At 38.1% G+C, this 22,310-nt stretch overlaps 1 protein-coding gene across 3 annotated transcripts in view; it reads right to left on the reverse strand.

Annotated features, from left to right (window-relative positions):
* Nucleotides 1–5,888: 5,888 nt before the first annotated feature.
* Nucleotides 5,889–22,310, reverse strand: part of HERC2 (HECT and RLD domain containing E3 ubiquitin protein ligase 2) — a 105,361-nt gene continuing 88,939 nt past the window's right edge. For 2 of the 3 annotated variants that reach the window (XM_032677827.1, XM_032677826.1), the window contains exons 84-93: nt 21,462–21,649; nt 20,602–20,799; nt 18,688–18,771; nt 13,541–13,682; nt 12,598–12,792; nt 12,399–12,511; nt 11,330–11,520; nt 8,224–8,329; nt 7,473–7,685; nt 6,196–6,895 (exon numbers count right to left, since the gene is read on the reverse strand). In XM_032677827.1, coding sequence (XP_032533718.1) covers nt 6,623–6,895; nt 7,473–7,685; nt 8,224–8,329; nt 11,330–11,520; nt 12,399–12,511; nt 12,598–12,792; nt 13,541–13,682; nt 18,688–18,771; nt 20,602–20,799; nt 21,462–21,649 — 1,703 coding nt within the window. In that variant the 3' untranslated portion in view covers nt 6,196–6,622. Of the gene's footprint in view, nt 6,896–7,472; nt 7,686–8,223; nt 8,330–11,329; nt 11,521–12,398; nt 12,512–12,597; nt 12,793–13,540; nt 13,683–18,687; nt 18,772–20,601; nt 20,800–21,461; nt 21,650–22,310 lie in introns of all 3 variants that reach the window. The other variant, XM_032677825.1, reaches the window with a different exon arrangement.

A 22,310-nucleotide genomic window follows, 5' to 3' on the forward strand; every position in this document is an offset into this window, starting at 1 on the left:
CAGTGCTATCCCACATGCCCATGTGCCACAAGGACTGAGTGCCAGCTACCAGTGAGATCTGTGTGTGTGTGTGTGTGTGTGTGTGTGTGACAAGTGGTGCTGGCTGCTGGCACAAGTGGGGTCCTGGCATCAGCTGCTGGAACAGGTGGGGTTTTTAACTCCTGGGTGGGACTGGCTGTGTCAGTGTCCTGGGAATGTCCATGCCCATGTGTGCGTGTCTCTGGGACACACGCACAGCTTCCCCACAGGTTGAACCTGCAAAGGGGAAACAGGCAGCTGCGTCACTGTCCCAGGGTCCCTTGGACAGATTTCAGGCAGGGGGGTGCTGGGCCAGGATGGTAGGAAGAGATGGCCACACTCTTAACCATCCCTTAACAGTACTGTAAGAGACAAAATACGCCACCACATTCCTGCCACTCTGTCAAGGTCACATGCACCCAAGGAGACCAATGTCCTCCCAGGTATCTGGCTTCTAGACCATACCAGCCATTGTACGGTGTAATCCTCTAGGGATGGTAGTTTGCTCCATCATACAACAGGTTTGTGCTATTAAATTGTCACTTCATTGCAGGGACAGAGGCAACATGACTGTTCCCTGGGTACCACCAGCCTAAATTCCCCATCTCCCCTACTGCTATCGACCACTCATTGTCCACAGGTGCAACTAAAACGTCTTCCTTTGTTCCAAAATGAAAAATTCTAAAGGTTGCTGGGCAGTAATTCCACATGGGTTACTGGTACCACAAGTACAACAGATTGGAGCCTGGTTGGTGTCTCTGCAAGGAAGCAGCAGCCTCGAGGATCACAGGAAAGAATGTGCCTCATTTGCACTCCACAGTTCATTTCCTTCATGGTTTTGTCCAGCCAGTTTTCCCCCAGGAATTCCTTGTCCTCTGCAGAAGCATGGAGGAAGACCAACTCACTCAAGCCAGCCCAAATCTCACTTGGCTTCCTAACACAGGTATTTCATGCATTTGATTTCTTTCTCCTGCTGTGCACAGCACTTCATAACCCATTGACTTCTGCATTGCTCAGGTCAGACAGGCCTTCTCCTATCAACTTCATTTTGGACATGGACCCTCTTCTCCATAATGTTTTGAGGTCAATGTGATGAAATCAATGAAAAACATTAGAAGCAGCAGAACCAGAAACGACTTGTGTGGGAGTCTAGCTCAAAAAAATCTTTCCAGTTTAGGAGGAACCTTAATGCTTCTCCTGAAGTTTACCTGTAAAATTTTGATTTTACACTTTTTTTTTCCCCTATGAGTTGCTGCTGGTTTTGATAACAAAGCTCTGCCTACCACTGAAACCAAAAAACATTGGCACGTTTTGCCCTCCCACACTGATAAAGTTGTCACGAAGAAACAAGAAAGTTTATACTCCTATCTTGGACTTTTCTATCAGCACTTTTCTAGAAGTGCTGTACCCCATCCCTATTAAGGTTTATCATCAGTACTAAGAAGATGCAAGTGCCCATTAAGTTTCTTTTCACTTAACACTGACCATTTACAAAAGAGAATCCCAGAGTATTTTATATCATGTCCTCCATTTGACATTATATCATGTCCTCCAAAGAGACTTCTCAAAATGCTTCTGCTGAAACCTTTTACAGGTCATGCTGCTAGTCCACCACATGCAAACTCACTGGAGAGAGCTGATCAAGAATGACCACAGTCAGGAAACAACTGAGACAATTCTACTCTGTGTTTCTGAGAATCTTTGCACAATCATACTCACTGGCCATCAGATGACTAAATTCAAAGTTGAAGAACCTGACAGATATAACCATCTGCATTCAAATTTGAGACAGACATAAATCAGCACAATCTTTTCCAAGTATCAGGAGCATCAATTCATAAATAGTTTGTGTGTCACATTCACAGTTCTGTTGCTTTACTGCAATTTTCACTTAAGACAGGGACATGATAGAATATTTTTCCCACCAATTTCACACCTTTCAACCCCAGTTAGGCAAAAGAAACTACAGTGACATGTTTTAGTTCACACCAAAATTTTTAAGGATAAGGTTCATCAGGAGATTAATCTTGAAAGGCAACATCTATAGGAAACTCTACATCTGTACATTTTCTTCAAACTAAAAAGGGAAAATATTTTGTCAATGAGATCTCTCTTTCCACTTTTTCTAGAAGAGTACTGAACGATTTAGTTTTGCACATAGTCTGTTGATTAAGATGCCTGCAGGGAGGGCAAGTACCTATATATGCTGGCCTGAAGACTTCTCTGACTAACATGTTAAGGAACATAAATCACGATAAATGGTTCATGTCCCCTAACCTCCCTGATGAGGGTTGAGTCCTTTTCCTTCTTAGACTAGGAACTTGCACGTAAAAGCCCATTAATAGCAAATCCTATTTTCTGACCACTTGAAACGATGTTTTTTTCAAGACCAATAGCTGGTTACTCAGAAATACTATAGCCTATTAAGGAGGGATGGGATCCACCTGTCTAGAAAAGGCAAAGGAATCTTTGGCAGCAGGCTGGGCAGCTTGGTGAAGCAGGCTTTAAACTGAAGGACCTGGGTGGTAAAGTCCAAAGTGGCAACGCTCAAATCATCACAACTAAGTCAGGAATAAGCCAGGCCAACCAGAGCAGTGACAAATACTCCTTAGGATCAATCACTTCAAGTCTATGTATACCACTGCATGCAGCCTGGGGTACAAACACAAGGAACTGGAGCTCCACACCCAGTCAGAAATTTATTATGTCATAGGAATAACTGAAACATGACAGGATAACTCACATGCCTGAAGATTAAACTGGATGGTTATAGGCTATAGGAAATGTGGGTGGATACCCACTGAGAACTACAAGGGCATTGTCAGGGTTTGCAGAGGTACAGTCAGAAAAACAAAAGCTCTGTTTGAACTGAAATTGGCCAGATATCAAAAACCACAAGAAAGGGTTCTTCAGGTATGTAAACAAGCAGAAACAGAAGGAAAACACTGGCTTGCTGTTTAACCAGAGAGGTGAATTAGTCACTAGCAATGCTCAAGAGGCAGAGGTTCTCAACACTTTCTTCACCTCAGTATTTACCAGCACTGTTGGGCCTCTTGGTCCAACAAAAGTCCACGCTGATGCAAACACAGACTCATCACCATCAGTGAAGGAAGAGTTGGGTATGAACTGTTACAGTTCGACCCCTACAAACTGATGGGCCCTGACATTATCCACCTAAGGCTGTTTAAGAGAGTGGGCTGACATTTTGTGGGTTCACTCTCCATAATCTTAGAGAAACTGTGGAGATCAGGGGATATCCAGAAGACTGCAAGAAGCCTAATGTCACCCATCTAAAAGAAGGGCTTAAAAAGATGATCCAGGAAATTACAGGATCAGCAGTCTTACTTCAGTCCCTGGGGAAGTTATGAAACAATGCTCCCAGGGGCTATCACAAATCAGATGAGGCCCATGATTGAGAAAAGTCAGCACAGATTCACTAAGGGCAAATCATGCTTGACAAACCTGATCACCTTTTATGACAAAATAATTTCTTGGTTGATGTGGGCCGAGTGGAGGACATTGTCTACCTGGATCTCTCCAAAGGTTTCAGTATTGTTTCCCATAGCCTCTTCCCAGAAAAAGTGATGGGTCTAGAGAAGTGGTCCATGTGGTAGGTGGGGAACTGTGTGGCTGACAGGCTGTACCCAGAGGGTGGGCTAACAAGAACCGTATGAAGTTCAACAAGGACAAGCATAAGGTCTTGCACCTGGGAAAACAACCCAGGAGTGCAGTGCAGGTTCAGATCTACCCAGCTGGGGAGTGGCTCCATGAAAATGGACTTGGGGGTCTAGGTGGACAGCAAGCTCAGTCCAGTGAACAGTGTGCTGCTGCAGTAAAGAAAGCCAACGAGATGCTGGGTTGTATCAACACAGACGTCAACAGCAGAAATAAAAGTAGTCTTTACCCCACTCAACACCTATGAGGGCACACCTGGAATACTGTGCTGTTTTGGTCCCTACTACGCAAAAACATGTGAACAGGCTGGAGATGGTCCAGAGAAGGGCCACAAAAATGATCAGAGGGTGGGGAAGCCTGCCATGTGAGGAAAGGCTGAGAGAACTTTGTTCAGCCTTGAGAAAAGAAGGCTTAGGGGAGACCTTATCACCATGTTACAGTATATAAAGGGTGGCTACAAAGAAGATACAGACTCCTTCTTACAAGGAGTCACATGGAAAAGATAAGGGGTAATGAATAGAAGATTACCCTGTGGAGATTCATATTAGACTGAAGAGGAAAGTTATTCATGGAACAATCTCCACAGAGAAATGACAGACTCCCCAACATGGACAGTTTCAAGGTTCAGTTGGACAGGATGCTTAACCATGTTATCTAGATTGTGTTTTTGCCAATAAAGGTTGGAGCAGATGATCTTTGAAGCCCCTTCTAACATGATGATCTATGCAATGCTGTAGTCAGGCCGCAGACGACAAGCATCACACTGTAAAAAGGTCTCTTGAGACTCTTCTGTTAGGATGGGAAAGCAAAGAAGGCAGCTTAAAAGAAACTTCCTTTATGCAGTTCACGGATTCCTTATATAAACGATACTTCCTTTTAACTTTTCTTGGGAGAAAAACTCTGACATTCTTTTGCTTTCCTAGAAGCAAGTTATAAACTTCTCCATCTTATTAGTAGTCCATATGCTCCTGAAATGGGATTCGAAATTTATGAATGGCAATTGAACTTGGACTGAGATTTGGGCATGACTCATTCATTGCATCTCCTGAAAAGCTGACTACAGAATCTCTTTGATCAAGCTAGATGCCTACGGGGCTCCAGTGTTACCACAGCGAAGGGCAACAGATGACCTCACGAGCACTTCTGTACTAGCTTCTCCACTCTTTACCCCCAGGAGAAATTCAATTCAGCAGCAAAGATAAAAGAGGTTGCTTAAGTTTTTTTTGAGTTTTGCATCTTTAAGACTCAAAAAAGATACAGCATTTTTCATCAGCAGACAGAGTAAATCTGGAGGACAGAGCACAGGCCTGACTCTTGAATCTCCAGCGAGACAGAGGATCAGGACAGTAGCAAAAGATCTTCAGCACTAAACAGAGGTGTCTAAAGCTAACATATTTCAAAACTCTGACATCTTAAGAACAAATAGATAGTTTCACCACTATTTTGAATATCAACTTTGTCTCATGAGAACTTTGAAATAATATTAACCCACATTTAATATTTAAATCTAGTTGGAAGAGAAGTCAAATGCACACACTAAAAAATTAATTAATCCACTCAGAATAGTAAAATGTTAAATACTCACATATACCTATCCTGATAATTAGCGAAGCAATGGTATGACGTCACCTACTACTGGATTTTAAAGTAAAATATTAGTGCCTTGGTACAACTAAATCTTAATTCTCCTACTCTGAAAAACCAGTGCATACACCATATGGTCAACACATAATACCTGCCCAAAGGCCCTTGACTTTGATCACTGATTCAAACAGGCCACTGTGGATGCACAGTGTGTCATGATCAAGCCTTGTAAGATGACCTAATCTCCGTGACAGTACGTTGCACAAGCATCATCATACTCTTCTACTCACATTCAGGTACCTGATGACACCTACCCCTTAAACTTCCTCAAAATTTTTTTCCAGGTGTCCAAGAACAAATTCACCATTTACTGACAACAGCTGCCTTAGGAACAACTGCAAAAACATGGTGTTTTGCTACCATTGACACATCACATAGACTTGCTCAAGTTTACTGTAGCTCACGTTCTGTCTCTGGCAATGCACCTACTACTGGTGGAACAGCACCAACAACGTTTACTCAGCAGCTGTAAATTGCAGAAATGTTTCTTAGTAGAGCCATTTCAGTGTTTGTCCTATGTAGCAGCTGCATTACCACAGAAAAACACATACTGTTTTTCAATGTGGCAGAACTTTTATTTGGAAGGAAATTATAACTTCTGCATTTACATGGCACCAATTATATACAGTACACTTTCCATGATAAGAATTATGATGCTGTTCACAGAAAGTATCAAATTTGAGATAAATAACACATAAGCTAAAATATACAAACCAGGGGTGGAGGTGAAACTATTGGCGATTTTTAATTATCTATAGAAGAATTTCAAGGAATAATGTTTATTCAATGTTCAAAAACTTTTAACAAACTTCTAGTAAAGTTAAATGAAATATTTATAATACTATTCAGTTGTTGCACAGTATTTCCAATATACAATCAAGAAGATGCACAGAACACAACACTTAATATGAAAAAAAACCTATTGCACCCACAATTTAAAGGTTTCACTGCCTTTTGGATGCTGCACTACTATATTTATATAAACATTTACAACACTTCAGTAAACACAAAGGTTCTAAATGCAGTGCAGCATTATGGGGGGCCACTTTCAGCTCTTAAAATAAATGTTAAATGCCCATATACTGTGCCATTTATTTTAAGCTGATGGTTTAAGCTGTAACCCTTAACTCCTACTGTGAGTAGCAAACACACTTTCCCCACGTTCAGAAGATTAACATCCCTCTGACTATATAGTCTATATTCTCAAACCTAAACTGTCCTTGGCTTCATTGTCATTTTGGCGTTTTGCCTCAGTGCTTTTGACAACTATTTCTTATGTTACTTTTCAATGTCCTGTTAGGTAGTCCTGTGTAGAATCTGAAGCAAAAGAGTCTGCATCTTCATTATCAGAATCATCACTACTGTCATCAGCTGCTGGCTCTCCTGTCAGTGCTATCCGGGCATAATCATCAGTGTCTATAGACTTGCAGAAGTGAATGGCATACTTCAGTTTTTCCTCTAGTACTTGCTTACAGGAATACCTGGGCAGCTTCAGGAGAAAGAAGCATGTGTACGACTCAGGAAGGAAGTGATCTGGAGGATTGTATTTATCCAATACCTGTTGAAAAAAAAAAGCATAATATTTTTAATTCACTGTCCAAACCACAAATGAGTATCAAAATAATAACTGGGATTTGTTTTTAAACAGGATATTATATTTTTGATTCTGATGTTGATGTTTCTTAAAAGAAAACTAAAATGCAAAATCCATTTTCCCTACTCTAAGTAAATAAATAAAAACAGACATGTATGAGTTGCTTTGATTATGAATATGTGGTGTATTACTTCAGCAAATATCAAAACATGATTTGAAGATCATGGGGGTTTAATTTAGTTGAAATTACTAATTAAGCTGAATGAACTGCTAAATACAGGCCAGCAAAAACAGTTGAATGACAGTGGAAAACTATCAAAATCCAGAGAAATAAGTGGTTGGGCAATTAAATTAATTGTCCAAGTCAAGAGAGAATATTTATATACATTAACAGTCTCTGTTGCACTGTCAAATCTACAATGTAATGTTGCAAAACAGTTTAATGAAATCAGCCTGTTCTCTTGTTATGTCATGCTACTACTTCTCCAGTAGTAGCTTTTTTAAATACCCCCCTACATCCTCTCCATCCCATACACCTTACCTGAATAACAAAGTCCCTCCCCCTAAAGTCTGCAATAGTCCTGGGCAGCCTTGTTCTGCCCCACACAAAACGCAGGAAGAGAGATCGCTCTGTATTAGAGAAGGACTCCATCACTTCCCAGAACCACTGTATCAAGGAAGCAGTTGGTTCAATGCCTTTATAAGTCGCTACAGATTTCAGGAGATGAAGTGGAATATCTGGGCTTCCACATACCTGAAAAATAAGATTCAGTGATAGGCTACACAAGTCTGATAAAATCAATTAGAGGTGATTTGTTCCCTCTATTCCTTTAAAATATTTAATCATCTTTTACACTGACAAACTGACCATTCGAATATTTGAAGTGTCATGAATAGTCTCCTATTACAATAGTACTAAACACACATCTTCCCATCAGGGGACAGTAATGAACCTTCTTTCACATTCCTGGATCACATAACAAATTAAACATTTTACTTGGGACACATATCTCCAAATCACCTCCTAGATCCCTGTCATGTGAGGTTTTTTGGTTTTGTTTGTTTCTTACTGAAAAAATTCATTACATCACTGCTCAGCTATATCAAAATAATCTTACTAACACTAATAGGGCAATTAAACATTTTCTAGTCTTTTCTTGAACTGAATGTTTGCAACCACAGAGCAATCATTGTAAACAGCATTTAATGTGGAGTTTGGATTAATAAAATGAATGAGTGAATAATCTCACTTCAAATTAGTCTGACAGAAGTAATAAAGCAGAAATTGATACCATAGTTTCCAGTTCGTATCCTGTAAAGAGCGAAAGTAGAGGAACTGGAACAACACGGGCCATGCCCTCACGAACTGCTGCAACCTGTTCATCAAATTCATGAAGCCTGCAAAGAAACATTTTTGGAGTTTCTGTGAATGTTATTTCTAGCGATTATTTATAGCAATTACTGTGACATCAAAGCAAGTTTAACTGCTCTCCTCAAGTCTCCAGCTATAAACCAAGAAACATTAACATTTATCACAAAATACTTGACTTTATACACCAATTCATATTGCACAGCAAGCTCAATATGGAGAGATATTTCCCAATGTTTATGATATTTTATTTCCAGTATTATTCCTGTGCTATGCCTGGCAAAAACAAACCAATACCCAATTTGGAAACAACATACTTGTCATGGGTTAAGATTGGCCCCCCCTGAGAGTTGGGGGGCTCAGAGGTGATTGGGTGCCAGGGCAGTGTTCCCTGGAGAGTCAATCACCACTCGTCCTGTTTGCTTCTGCTAAAAATCATATATACACAGCACCGGAAGCTGTTGGCAGTTTCTGCTGGTGTCTGCTGTGTGTAGGTGTAGGAGGCCAGGGGGTGGCTGGGCTCCTTCTTGCCCCCTTTGGGGGGTAGAGGCGAGCCCTGCGGCCCCCCAACTCTGCCTAGGCAAGAGTTAGAGACAGCATTGGAGTGAGTGTATATTTGTGAGGGACACGACTCACAAACAACTGGTAAGCGGGACAGAGAGAGAGGTAGGCCTTGCAGCCAAGCCTTCTTCCCCACCCCCTTTTGCAGTTAAGTTGTGGAGGGGGGCCTTTTCTTTCCCTCCACTGTAAAGTGGAGGAGAGGCTCAGCATTGAAGCAGAGCCAAGTGGACGGGCTGATAATGAAGCAGCTCGGCGCTAGGGAGAAAAATCCCAGGCGAAATCGGAGACGGGCCAGAGAGAGGGAGGCTCGGGAGTTGCCCTGCTGAGGTTTGACCCAGGGCAGCTGAAAACTGACTTGGAGAACAAGTACGTTGTAAGCTACACTACAGCAGCCTACAGAACTGAGGTATGAGACCGAGACAGAGAGATCACACAGCAGAAATGACACAGGACCAAGGAGAAAGGACTCAGAGCTACCTTCTTGGACTTCGTGAGGAAGGAAGGACTTCCACAAACAGCTGGAGCTTGGTGAGGGGCGAGCATTCGGGTCCCCGAACACTCCCACGAGAGAGAGACTGGTTACCTATCAGCCTGGAAAGGCTTTTCCTGGACTAAAGTTAAAAGGAGAAGCTTCGAAGAGACTGATAGAAATATATATATATATATATATATATATATATATATATATATATATATAGTTGCTTTTAGTTTGTACAGTATATTTATTTGTGTAAATAAATGTAAATACTTCCCCCTTCCCCTATAGAAGCCTCTTGCCTGAAAGTTTTCTCTTCAGTGTTGAGATAAATTGTGGGAAGGGGTGGGGGAAGCCTGGTAATTGGATTTTGGATTTCTAATGTGGCTCAAACTGCCACAATACTCTTGGGAAAAGAGAGGCTATGTCTTGAAACCTTAAACATTCTCAATATATGATAGACATTACAGTAAAAGAAAAATGGGTCTAAACTAAAACATCGTTTCTGTGGGGACAGGAGGTTTTCTGATTTCAGGGCAGATACCGATAAGTAACATTTTGCTGCTTCTGATGCCACACATGATTTGTGTTTGGGGTTTTTTTTCCCTATCAAATAATTTCTGAGATGCTTTACAGAGCTCTCCAGAGCACGGATTCACATGCTTCATAAGTCCTGTCTTCAGGCTAGTCATCACCAAAATAAAAAAAGATGTCAGGACAAGTTTGGTCTTTTGAATCCACTTTTCCCTATGGATTCTATTCAGGTGCTAGTTTTCCCCTCTTAAGGGCTTCATATAGTAAAAACCTGATACTTAATCTAAACCTTTAAACGTTTCCCCCAAAGGCCTTTTGACTGCAAAATGCTTTAGAATTGCTTGTGTCCTTTGAGAATAGCCAGAACTGGCAATAAAACAAAGCCATTTCTTCAAAGGAATATCCACTCCAAATGAAATCCCTCTCTTTACTGTCAAAATCAAGTTTAAGTATTGGTTCATAACCATTTATAGAGTAAAAAAAAAAAGAAAAACAAAGACTAATTCAGTAGTTGTTGCCAGACACTAACTAGAAACTAATAAGCAAGTATATAGTGACAACACAGTCTTGCTCAAGCACTCTCTGAAGCAGATAACTATGGTGGAGTGAATAAAACAGCCATGAATCAGTTTCTCATCCAAATTATCTAAATTTCCATATTTCAGTAGGCACTAGACTTACTACTTCACATAGATGCTTATGGTTGCTTCTTAGCTGTGCTCATCTAGATTAGCTACCTGGCTACACAAGCAACCAAAGGCCTGTCTTTTCAAATACTAAACAACTATTTGCATTTCAGTGCAATGTTTGTGCAATCGGATATGTCTGTCTTGTATTGGCCTCATAAGCCACCAGCATGCCCGTAACAAATGTGGACAGAGCCTTCCTAAATCTTCGTTCGCGAAGCCCAGCCATGATGATGATGCAATGTTTGGCTCTTGGCCCTTTTCGGCTTTTGCCTTTTTTGGTGGGTGTGCATAAGTGTCATATCCAAGGAACGAACATTTTGTTTTGTCTATTCCAACTTAGATAAGAATAGAGTAAGAATTCAGCTGATACTGCCTTTGACTGCAATTGATGATATGAAAACCTGTGAGTGCAGCAGTACTACATCTATGTTCTCTTCACAAGATCAAGCCTATTACTTTACTGCATAGGAAGAACTAGATGCATGGGACATATCTCCACCTGTAAAACTGGCTGCCAAAACTGCTCTGACAGGTCATACCTCTGTCTAGAGCCATACCTGCTTGTTTGTTTTGTTTCCTAAAAACTAAGTTTAATCTTTCTCTCCTTGGAGAGATAAGTGAAATCAGAAATTCAACACTGCAATCCTGTGAAAATATTAAAATATTTGTGCATAAGAGGTTGAAGTAGTACACTGTTTAAAAGCTGTTGCATACTTTTTGAAAGAAAATGCGTATTCATGTCAATAATTTTAATGATTTCTTCAACAAACCTGTAGTTTATTGCCAGCCTCACATATTCTGCTCTGTTATCCAGTGTAATATGGGTGTACTTAGAACTCAGCTGAATATCTTGACCACTTGCATTAGGCACAGTGAACGGGAGGCTCATAGCTTCAAACTCTTCTGAAGTAGCTTCATTATCTCGAATGTACATAAGCCCAGGAATAAAATCCTTATCAACCTTTTGAAAGTAACAAACTCGAGTTAAATTCAGTTTATTAGCATTACACAACAGCGTCTCTTGTATACCAAAAGCAGCGCATCATGTGTTACTGCCAAAAGCTTTGATGAATGTCTGACCAGAATTCATCAAATTTAATTTCAAAAACATAAAACAGCTTAGTATTTTACATAAAATTTCATTATGTTGGATGTTGGAAAGTGCATGTGTTCCAGATTTCAACCTTTTTGGAGAGCATTTCCCAAGAAACTGTATTTTGTGAGAAAATAGATTTAAAGCTTAAAAAAATAATTATCTCTACCAATGCTGTGTTTGGTACAAAAGGAATCCCCTTAGTGACAAGTGAATGACTCAATGCTTTTACAGTAAGTACATTTCTACATGACGGGATTTGAGAAGGAGCTCTTCTTTGTACTGAAGATCTAAGTCTTATCCCACATTTACTGAGCTCATTAAACAGACATTGCAAGCTTGTGATATTCAGTATGTGAGCACAAACTAGTAGTAGTTTGCACTCATTTTCTTTTACTTCAAAACAGTGCAGGCATATGCACTCCAATCAGTTGGCACAACAGACAGTAACAGCTACAGAAAGGTCTACTGGAAGTAGGAATTCAACCACAAAGATCTGTCTAGTCAAACCCATGAGATTTAAGAATGCTCTAGAATTCAAATAGATTAACTACTTTTGAACAACTCACATTTACAGTTTTAACAGTCAGTACAAACCATCCTTGTATACTGGCTCAAAATGTAAAAGGCCAGTCAAAATACAAGCATATGGAAAACAGGGAAACTAATCACTTGAGAAAAACTTATGCTAGAATCTGCTTGTCTGCTATAAGCTATATCCTACTCAGGAACTTCATCATACTTACCTCACTGAGATCAGCAATTGTTAGATTCATTCCTGCAAGCTGTTTCCACACTGGCTCAGCCAGGTTGAGGCTCAGAGGGCTTCCAGTCCGGATAGCAATACCCAAAAGTACACCTGTAAGTTTAAACACTTTTTTTTAGATTCCCAATATTCTGATCATGTAATGCCAGTAGCATATCACAAAGTAGGTAAGAAATTACCAAGAAAACGAAACATGTTCATATGCAGGAGTGACTTGGCAGCAGGATTTAACAGGAAACAATCTCTGTTTGCTCCAGATTCATCTCTTCCATTTGGTGTCACAATTAACAGAGGGGTCAGCCCATTCTGAAGCTCTTCGCACATTTCTGCTATTGATTCACTATAACCTCCACCACAATCATCCACAGATTCACCTTGAAGAAAAAAGGCTCAAAATTAAATGTTCTTTCAAAAATAACTGAAGTATTGAAACAAACTGTATTTCATTCCACAGGGATAACTGAGTAAACAAAAGTTTACTAAAAGCTGTGCTGTCTTATCTCTTCATACGAAAACGCTTGAAGTTTTGCTCTCTGGATGTTTCCAGCTCATTGTAAAATGCATTATTTAGAAGATTATATGATATATCACAGTGCCAAAAATACTATTTTGACGGAATGTAACTAATTTTTTTTATCGCTATCCACTAATCAAAATAAAATAGAACAGAGATAGTAAAAGAAGTGGAGCTTTGAATTTCATGAGTGGCATTTTAAAGTAGTATATTTTATTGAGCCCATATTCCGTAGATAGAACTGCTCTTCAATTTCAAATATTTTTCATTAAAAAGCTCAGTGATATGGTGATTTGTAGAAACAACCTTACCAGTAAGACTAGCTAGCCAGGATTAATTACCAATTCAGACAGCTCAAAAACTGGTTTAGGTTTTGCAGAGTGTTTGCAGCAAGCAGAATAGCTGCCCCTGGAATTTGAGGAGAATCACAGACACATTTCCATTAAACCTGAGGGGTTTTATAGAATAATTTAAAAAAGTTTTTTACTTCCTAACATTTTAAGCACTTTGTCTACACACATACACTGTTTTCTATATCACTTCCTTCCTTCAGGTTCTCCAAGAGTTAACTGCAACGTAGAGGGGTGGGGTGAGAAGAATTCTCTTACCAACAAACTTGACTTTCCAAACACGATGAGGAAGCAGAAGGCTATCAGGGCTAAAGGAACTCATTTTAGCACACATCTGTCCAAACACTGACTTTGTACCATCAGGTCCAGCCAGTCCTCCTTTACTTCTGGAACGCTTTACCTATTGAGTAAGCATATTATAAAAGTCACAGTAAGAACATATTTCAACTGGCATTACTGTGCATACAGATAAGGAATTCTCAGTACTCTCAACCACCAACACCTTACTTATCTTTCATTTCAAACAGTTCTTTGTTCATCTGTCACTACTCAGCACTATATCTGTTTATCTTTAAAAGAAAATGAAAAGACAGAGGGATGTCAATGATAAAGTCTGATGATAAAGACTTCTTTTCTTATTTCTGAAGAAGCAGCCAATGCATCAGCAAATTCAGTTTTTCTGATTGTAATTTTCATCCTGTCTCTATTCCCGCAGTCAACTGGCAAACCTGGGTAAGTTTTTCATATGAGACAGATCAGAGGCTGTGTTGTTGGCCAGTAAACTGAATATGTGTTAGTCTTATATTCGTTAATGATAAGAACTAAATATGTATCTATGGTACTTACTAGGAGTCTCTAACAATGAGAAAGTGCTACCAAAATACATATGCATATAGACACAAAGGTAATGTGTTCTAAGGCACCTACAGAAAAAGTGTATTTTAAGAGTTGATGAAGATTCATAAGAATTGGCATGCAAGGAAAATCCCATGGATTCTGCTGTAAGAGATGCACACAGAGATGGTAAGAATATAAAAAGCATTTCACCAATATAGAGAGGAAAGAAATGGAAAGTAAATAGAGGGCTGGAGAAACACAAGGTATTTTTTTCCCCTTGTTGTTCTGCAGGTTATATTCTCAATCTGTTCTGACCGCAAAGGAACTCCTACAGTGCACACAGTTCACCAACATCCGTGAGACTGTTCATTCAGAAATAAACCAGACTCATCCCACCAACCTGTATTTAGTTCCACTACAAGCTATAGTGCATCTCAAAATCCACTTGTTCTGATGGCTTTGGATAAAACAACCATCACGTTTCTTTCAGGTTTTATTGAAAGACTAACACATCCAAATCTTCCTCATGTATAAGATGTTCTGTATCAACACAAGCTGGTTTTATTTCAGTGGACTTCTGAGAAATTTGTATGCCCAAGAAGTTTTACGTTGAGAACTAAGTCACTGAGTCTTCTCTTAAAAAGAAGAAAGTATGAATAGAAGGTCTATGAAAGCACTAGTTAATTCACTGTTTTTTCAAATCTCACACTTAACAAATTAATCAAGTGACAATAAAACCAGAAGAAAACCTGCCTGAACAGAATAGGATGGAATGCACATGCTATTACACATTCCATTTATTTCCTAATACTTAAATTTCTTTTGACTGACAATTTAGATGCAGGAATGATTAAAATTTGACTTTTAACAAAGCAATTTAAGAATGCCATGAAGGATTATTGGCATTTCTGCCAGCATCTTACTATATTCCTTGTTGACAGATGCCCATAATAAGTTATTTTAGGTTACTAGCAAAGAGTAAAACACTTCACTGAAAAATGGCAAAACTTCATACAAATACATTTAGGTCACAATCCACCACAGGTATTTTTGCTTTTTATTGTAGAGGTCTAGAGCACAGTATCTTGCTCAGGTTTCAAAATCATCCCTTATTAAACACAGATTGTACAGCATCTCAATTTTTTAAAATACAGTTCCAGCCTTCTTGTAGATCAGATAATTTTTAGCATAAAACAAGTTAATAAGTTAATTAGAACCCAAGAAGGATTTTCATAAGACAGTCTTCCATCAGAAGATACCAACCTATGGAAAACTGTCCATTCTTGCAACAGAGGAAACGAGGCAGCTCAGAAGCAGCATTCAGTGAAGTGTGGAAGAACCAAATTCAAGAACTTGCCCTAATGAATAATCACTTATTGTGAGCAGCACTATTGCAACAAAGGGGGAGAGTCACTCAAGTCAATCTGTAAGATGGTTAAAGCGTTTTCAAGTGATAAAGAACAAAATTTAAGTTCTTTTTCTGAATCACAAAACTTTGTCTAAAGCAGCTTGAAATTACCCATCAAAATACTGGCCATTCTATGAGACTCTCTTCAACCCATAGAAGCTGGGAGAAATGTAGTACATAAAGCCATGCAACTGTACACTAATAAAAAAAGTTTACAAAAAGATGATGGCTTCTCAGTAGGAATCAGCCAAGAGAGAGAAATATATACAGTTCACGGACAAGACAGATCTATGAAGAAAACGAACACAATTCAAGGATATGTCACGAAATCAATCTCCAGAAGAGCCAGTGAAGTATCAGTGTAATAATTATAAGAGCACAGACATAGTCTCACCCGTACATTGAGTTTCAGTTACCTATGTTCAAAATGAAATGCTACAGAAAAAATAAGAGTATGAAAAGGCAAGGAGTAAAGAAAAGACTACTCTACACAAGCAAACAAAAAACTGTAGCTTGATCACTGTAGTAAAATGAAGGCTGTCATGAAGTAAGAGTTCTTTAAAAGTACATTTTATAAGGCAGAAGACAAAACCAGGACGGAAGAATGATATTTAAACTGAAATATAACCCTCAAAAAAGAACAAATCAATCATTCATATGCTGTGTCTACTTTAAGATCAGATCATTTTTACTCATCATGTTATTGAGACTTCTATAACCCACATTTAATAAGGAGAGACAGTAGAGAACATTAAACCAGGGGATTCCTTGCAGTATTACATTAATGAAAGCAGACAATCTCCTTCATAACTGAATTTTTTTTCTTTTTGACAAGGAAGGAATTCCTTTCAACTGCGGTGGAAAGATACGTTTTAACAGCTTTCTGAAAGTGTCTGCCTATAACACAATGTCCATTCAACACCACATGAGCTACAAGCTACACCTGTACTAAAACACTGGGTAAATCTGATCTGCTAGTAAGAGGGTCAGTAAGCAAACCTGAGCACTGGAACCCTGTCTAGACATAAAACTGTTAGTTCACTTTTTGGACTACTTCTATTACACCTTTCCAGAACAAGGCTCAGATGTTGTTTTGGAACATTTCACTTAATGACTATTCCCAGAAATTACTATGGATAAAACTGCATCAAATTTGGTTTTTATGCCCTATGCAGTCCTCCAACAGCATCCCAAACTGTCTCTGTGCATTCAAGCTACACTCCTTTATGCTACACCTCAAAGCATAAAATATCTACACTCAATTTTATGCTACAGAAACACCAGCTTGGCACTTGGCTGAGTTACAGTACAGCCATCATATTGTATTTCACACACTCTGAGCAGGAAAACTACATAAAACTATGATGTCCCACCTTTACGAGACTCCCAACAGAAAAAAACCAAGCTGTATGTAAGGTGAATGTGATCTACTCTAAAGGAATCTGGTCCTTGTAACCCTTGATCTCAGGACAAGGGAGTGGTGTTTTGCTTGGTTTTACACTGCAAGTTAGACAGCTGTTATGTCCAGTTCTGGTACTTCCAAAGAAACCACTGAACAGCAAGGGATGCTGCGGAAGTATTTTAAAAAACAAGTTAATATCTGGAAAACAACTTTAAATTAAAAACTCATCTGTTTATTTTATACAATTGAAGATGAAGTGAATTGACTGCACCATATATCTATAAACTGCAAGAACAGTTCTCTGAAAGCAAAGGCATTTTAAGGCCTAGTAGCACTTTTAACTTACAACTGCAAATAAGATGAATATTTTTAAACTGACAACTAGTTTTTTTGCGACTACGTAAAGCAGCTTTGAATCTTCAATTAAATATTATAAAGGATCAAATAAGAATTCACATTCTCATTCTCAGCAAAAGATAACTCAAGAAATTGTGAGCCATCCTTTGTACACTGTAATGAGGCCAGATATGTAATTAGGCCCTTTTTAGCCTTCACTTGGCTAAATCTAGGAAAGTCTTGTGTTAAAGCAGTATTTCATTTCCCACAGAAGAAGGGAAGCTACCAATTCATTTCTAGAGTTCAAGACAGATTTAAGTAACAAACATGCAAAAATACATGAGAAAGCCTATCTCAATTAATGAACTCAACAGTTCATTAAGGAGGACAATAGCAAACGAGCCCAAAACCTACTCACTAGTTTCCGGCCTAAAATGGTTGCACTCACTAATTTATTGAACTTTCTGAATACAAACAAAAAAAGTAATCAGAAAATCTCTGGCACTATAAACTAAAATACCACATTTTTATCAGAGAACATTACTACAAAAAAATTTTAAGTGCACATAGAAAATGGCAAAGAAGCAGAAACAGTCACAACAGGGTGTATTTCAGTTCACTAAAAGAAAACTAATCAGTCAAAGTTTTCACAATCTCTCCACTCTAACCTCACAAATAGATGTTCTTACTTTTTCCAGTATACCAGGAAAAAAAGATAGAAAAAAGAAAGCAGCTCTAAAGAAAAGAAATGCATGAGGACTCTGTAAGACCAGGCTTCAGTCCATTTAAATGAAAACAATGGTTTACTATTCTGTGTTACAGAAATATCTATGGAAAAAAGACACATCTGGCCTAAGGCACAACATTACATTTTCTAACGTCAATGATAAGGAAAAAAGCACTTTTGTATCAAAGAGTTCTGCAATCAATATGACCACATGTGACGACCAGCAACAGACAAGAGTTTATCAGCCTGATATTTAATTATATTCAAAGGGTTTTTTTCCCTTTGCTTTTTTTTTGCCCTTCCTGTTCTCTGTTATGAAAGCAACAGCTGAGTAATTCAGCTGATCATCTGGAAAGGTAAGAAAAGCATCAGAATCTCTGTTATCTTAAATTATCTAATATAGTGAGTTTTGAAAAAGCAGTCCTTTGTCAAGCAGGACATACTTTGCTCATTAGAGTCTAAACCATTCACTTAACATTTCACAAAGTGCCCCCCTCTCTCCGAACAACTACAGTGTGGATGAAAAGATACTAAAAATAAGTAGGTCTTACATTCAATTATTCATTGTTTGATTCACTGATAAAAATTAAACTCTTCAGTACTCAGATACCAAACAGCTGAAAAAAGGGTTTTGATCAACATAGCACTGCAGGCTAAACATATAGATAGTACATGGAAACTTCAGCATCAGATACCTGTATCCTGTTGAGCTCTACAACTGGCCCATGCTGACGATCTCTCACCATAGTTGCTTGCACAACTTTTCTGAAAGCTGCTTCCTAAAAAAAGGAAAGTACAAAAAGTTAAGATAGTGGCAAAACTGCAATCAAATAAGAATGCTGAACGTATTTCACAGATAAACACATACTTCAACTCAGAAAAAAGACTCAACAGAATAGAGAAACTGATCCTGCAATGCTATCCTTCAGCAATTTCTTTCTGAGTACAGAACAAGATACTAGAAAAGGCATAATACATGAGTCTTCTTTTGAAGAAATAAAACAAGCATCAAATAGTTTTGACATATTAAAAACAAACAAAATCAACAGAAGATAAAGCTGTGAGATGTTAGTCAAGGATCATGTAATTTGCATTAATACGATTCACGTCTGAAACAGTGGGGATACTAAAAAAGTAAAGAAGAAAGTCCCTCCTGTATAACTCAAAACCATGGTTTGAAAGGTTGCCCTGCCCCCAGATTCACTTATTATTAGGCAACCAACATACTGATGAGTACAGGTATACATTAGTTTATACCAGAATTATACATGTATATGGAGAATAATTAATGTCACAGAACGACAACCACAAAAGCAAAAAAAAGCTTTTTATGCAAATTCAAATATCTTAGGTTCTCTCACTAAATATTTGGATCTGATTTTACAGCCAGTTTCAAGCAAGATTAAGAAGATTTTTAAGTCTTTAGAATCTCTGACAGTAAGCCTGACTTCGATGTCTAGATATGAATATGGCATTGCAACTGCTGCTGCCTCTGTTGAATGTTTCTGACAAAAAATATACCTGATATCACATTTTATCTTATATGTGGAACCTTTCTGTAACTATTCTGTAGACTGAAAGTAAATGAGGTTGAATGCGCCTCCTGCACACCCATTCTTATACGTAATATCATACACGTAAGGACTGCAAATTAATAGCACTAACGTGTCATGAACAGAACAGTTAGGATTTCTGTTTCCTTTTTCTCTAGTGTAGGTTTTGATGAAAAATGTGTTGCCTTTCCTTGATCTGTGAAGTATGTTTACAGCTTGATTGTTCCACTACAAAATTTTACTGGAGTCTAGAAAAAGAGACTTTGAGACAATACATGCGCTAAGGAGTCTAGTTACAGGCCATGTGTCTTGTTTAAGGACATAAAACAGCACTGCAGGGGGAAACTTAACTGCTTCTCTTTTCAAAGATATCTCCCAGTAGGTTTTTTCTTTGTATATAATGTTTTCTTTTTCAGTTAGACAAATTACTATGACAGTGAGAAAATTCAGATCCAAAATTAATGATTATACTGAAGGCAAGTCATGTTTTCACAGGCTTACCATATCTAAAGTTTTGAGTAAGTTTTGCAGCTTCAAAGCATTATAATTATCTACATTTTCTCATGACTGACTTTACTTACAACTATAAAAATCCACTTTTATTACCAATTTGGGATTGAACTCTTAGGTATTCTATTCTCATTTTTAGCTCAGTCTAATAAACCAAGTTTGTACCTGCACAGAGCTTTGGATCAACTAGTATATCACCTGACCCTGACAGAGGAATGTAAACAGGTAGGAACTGGTAGTTGTCTACTATCTCACATTTTTTCCAGGAAACCATCTACTGAATTTTCTAGAAGAATTCAACTATACTACAAACTAAAGATTTACAGTGTAAAGTTATTGTCAATATCAACACACAAAAGCACTATGTCGAACTGTGAAAAACACAGTGGAAAGAACACAAAGAAGTTTGCATCCTCAGAATGCAAATATTTGAGATACAACTTACAGAACAAATTGAGATATGTCTTCTTTCTTCAGAAAGAGTTCAAACAGTACATTACACTTACAGTTACAAATCTCTCCCTAAAAAACACTCTGATAAAATACCTTTCCCTGTGATATCAGAATTCCCCGTAATGTGTCAAACCCAACCGAGGGTCCTTGGCCAGTTTCATCAAGTCTTCCTTCAAGATCAAACATTGGAATGCAAGGACAGAAGAGTTCTGAAATGTGGTGCAAGAGCAGAAGCCTGTTTCTTAATGAAATGATGGGAATTTCCTGCAGATGATTGTACTCCATAGGAACCTATGATAAAGCAATGATATCTAAATGTAATTTAGAATTATTATATAATTTATTTTATTAAATGTAACAACAACCTTTACATTTGTCGATAAATTTGTAATAGAAATTCAGATATTTGCTTATTCATACTGTCAAAATTTAATACATGGAGTTCAGCTGTTTCTAAAAGATACCAATAATATCCATCTAAACTGAAACAAGTATTAAAAATATGACAGCTAGAATATAAGTGCTATTCTATATTTTACAATTTATCCAAGAACAAACACATTTTACATCCTGTCATCACTACACCCAGGCCTTATAGCTGAAATACAAAATATTCAAAAAACAATCCTCTCAATATAAAGCAAGCAACAAAGAACTCCACCGAAAGATATAACATTTTCATAGCTGCGATACAGAATTAAATTCCTGCCAATGTACAAACTCAGTTACTGTTCTGCATTTGGATTAAAACCTGAATGAAGACGCTTTTTCAGCTCAGAAAAACAGAATCCTTTGAAAATACAAAAGTAAAACAAAGTAACTGGCTCAAACATGAAGCCAAATCAAAGCACACTAGGCTTATGCAGGGATTTAAAAGGAAATACATCAACCAAAAGAGCATATAAGCATACGAAGTACATTTAAATCTGAATTTGATAAGCCAAATACATTACCTGTGTAGGGAGCTTGCCAGCATTAGCAGGTTTACTGGTTGACCAAGCTAAAGTATGCGCTGAGCCACAGGCTACTCTGTTGATCTTTTTACCCTGAAGTGCTGCAACCAAGCGCGGTCTTTGGATGGCATTAGTTGTTCCATCTCCAAGCTGCCCTTCATCATTATCTCCCCACGTATACACTTCCCCTAAATCAATAAAAATAATTGATCATTCTGAAGCTAATATACAAGCTTTTTGCTCTTTTTTTTTAAATTAGTATTTATAAAACATTTAACTGAATGAGGCTGTAATCAAGACTTCTAGGACTGATGGCCATCCTGAAATCCACTATCTAGTACAGATAAATCTTCAGTGACATATCTAGGTCCGCAGTCTATGTAGAGCAGCTAGCATAAGATGCATTTCTTTCCTAGTAGTTTGTATAATTAAAGAGTTCTGTTCAGAATAGGAGAAAAAGGTGAAGCAGAAGAACAACAGAACACCAGAAACATAATTTCACAGAAAAAACCAAAGCCAATATTAAAAAAAAAGAATTTAAAAAGGCTTAACATTTTATATGAGACAAAAGATCCTATAAGTTATATTACTAGAAAGGACATTAAAATAGGTGCTCACAGTTGCAAGATAATTGGAAAATACTTTTAAAGTAACAACCTTGATCCTGAGCATTCATTTTCTGCTGCTATATTCACTATTCACATTCATTTTCTGCAGTTACATTTCACTAGAACCCATAAAACACTCAGCTATTGTGCAGATTTGTTAATTAAATGGGGGAGTGAGTCTGCTACAAAGGATATTCAGTATCTCAGCCTGCTCTGTAAGAAGCAATATTGTTTGTGAAAT

This window comes from Chiroxiphia lanceolata, chromosome 2, assembly GCF_009829145.1.
Source record: "Chiroxiphia lanceolata isolate bChiLan1 chromosome 2, bChiLan1.pri, whole genome shotgun sequence".
NCBI lineage: Eukaryota > Metazoa > Chordata > Aves > Passeriformes > Pipridae > Chiroxiphia > Chiroxiphia lanceolata.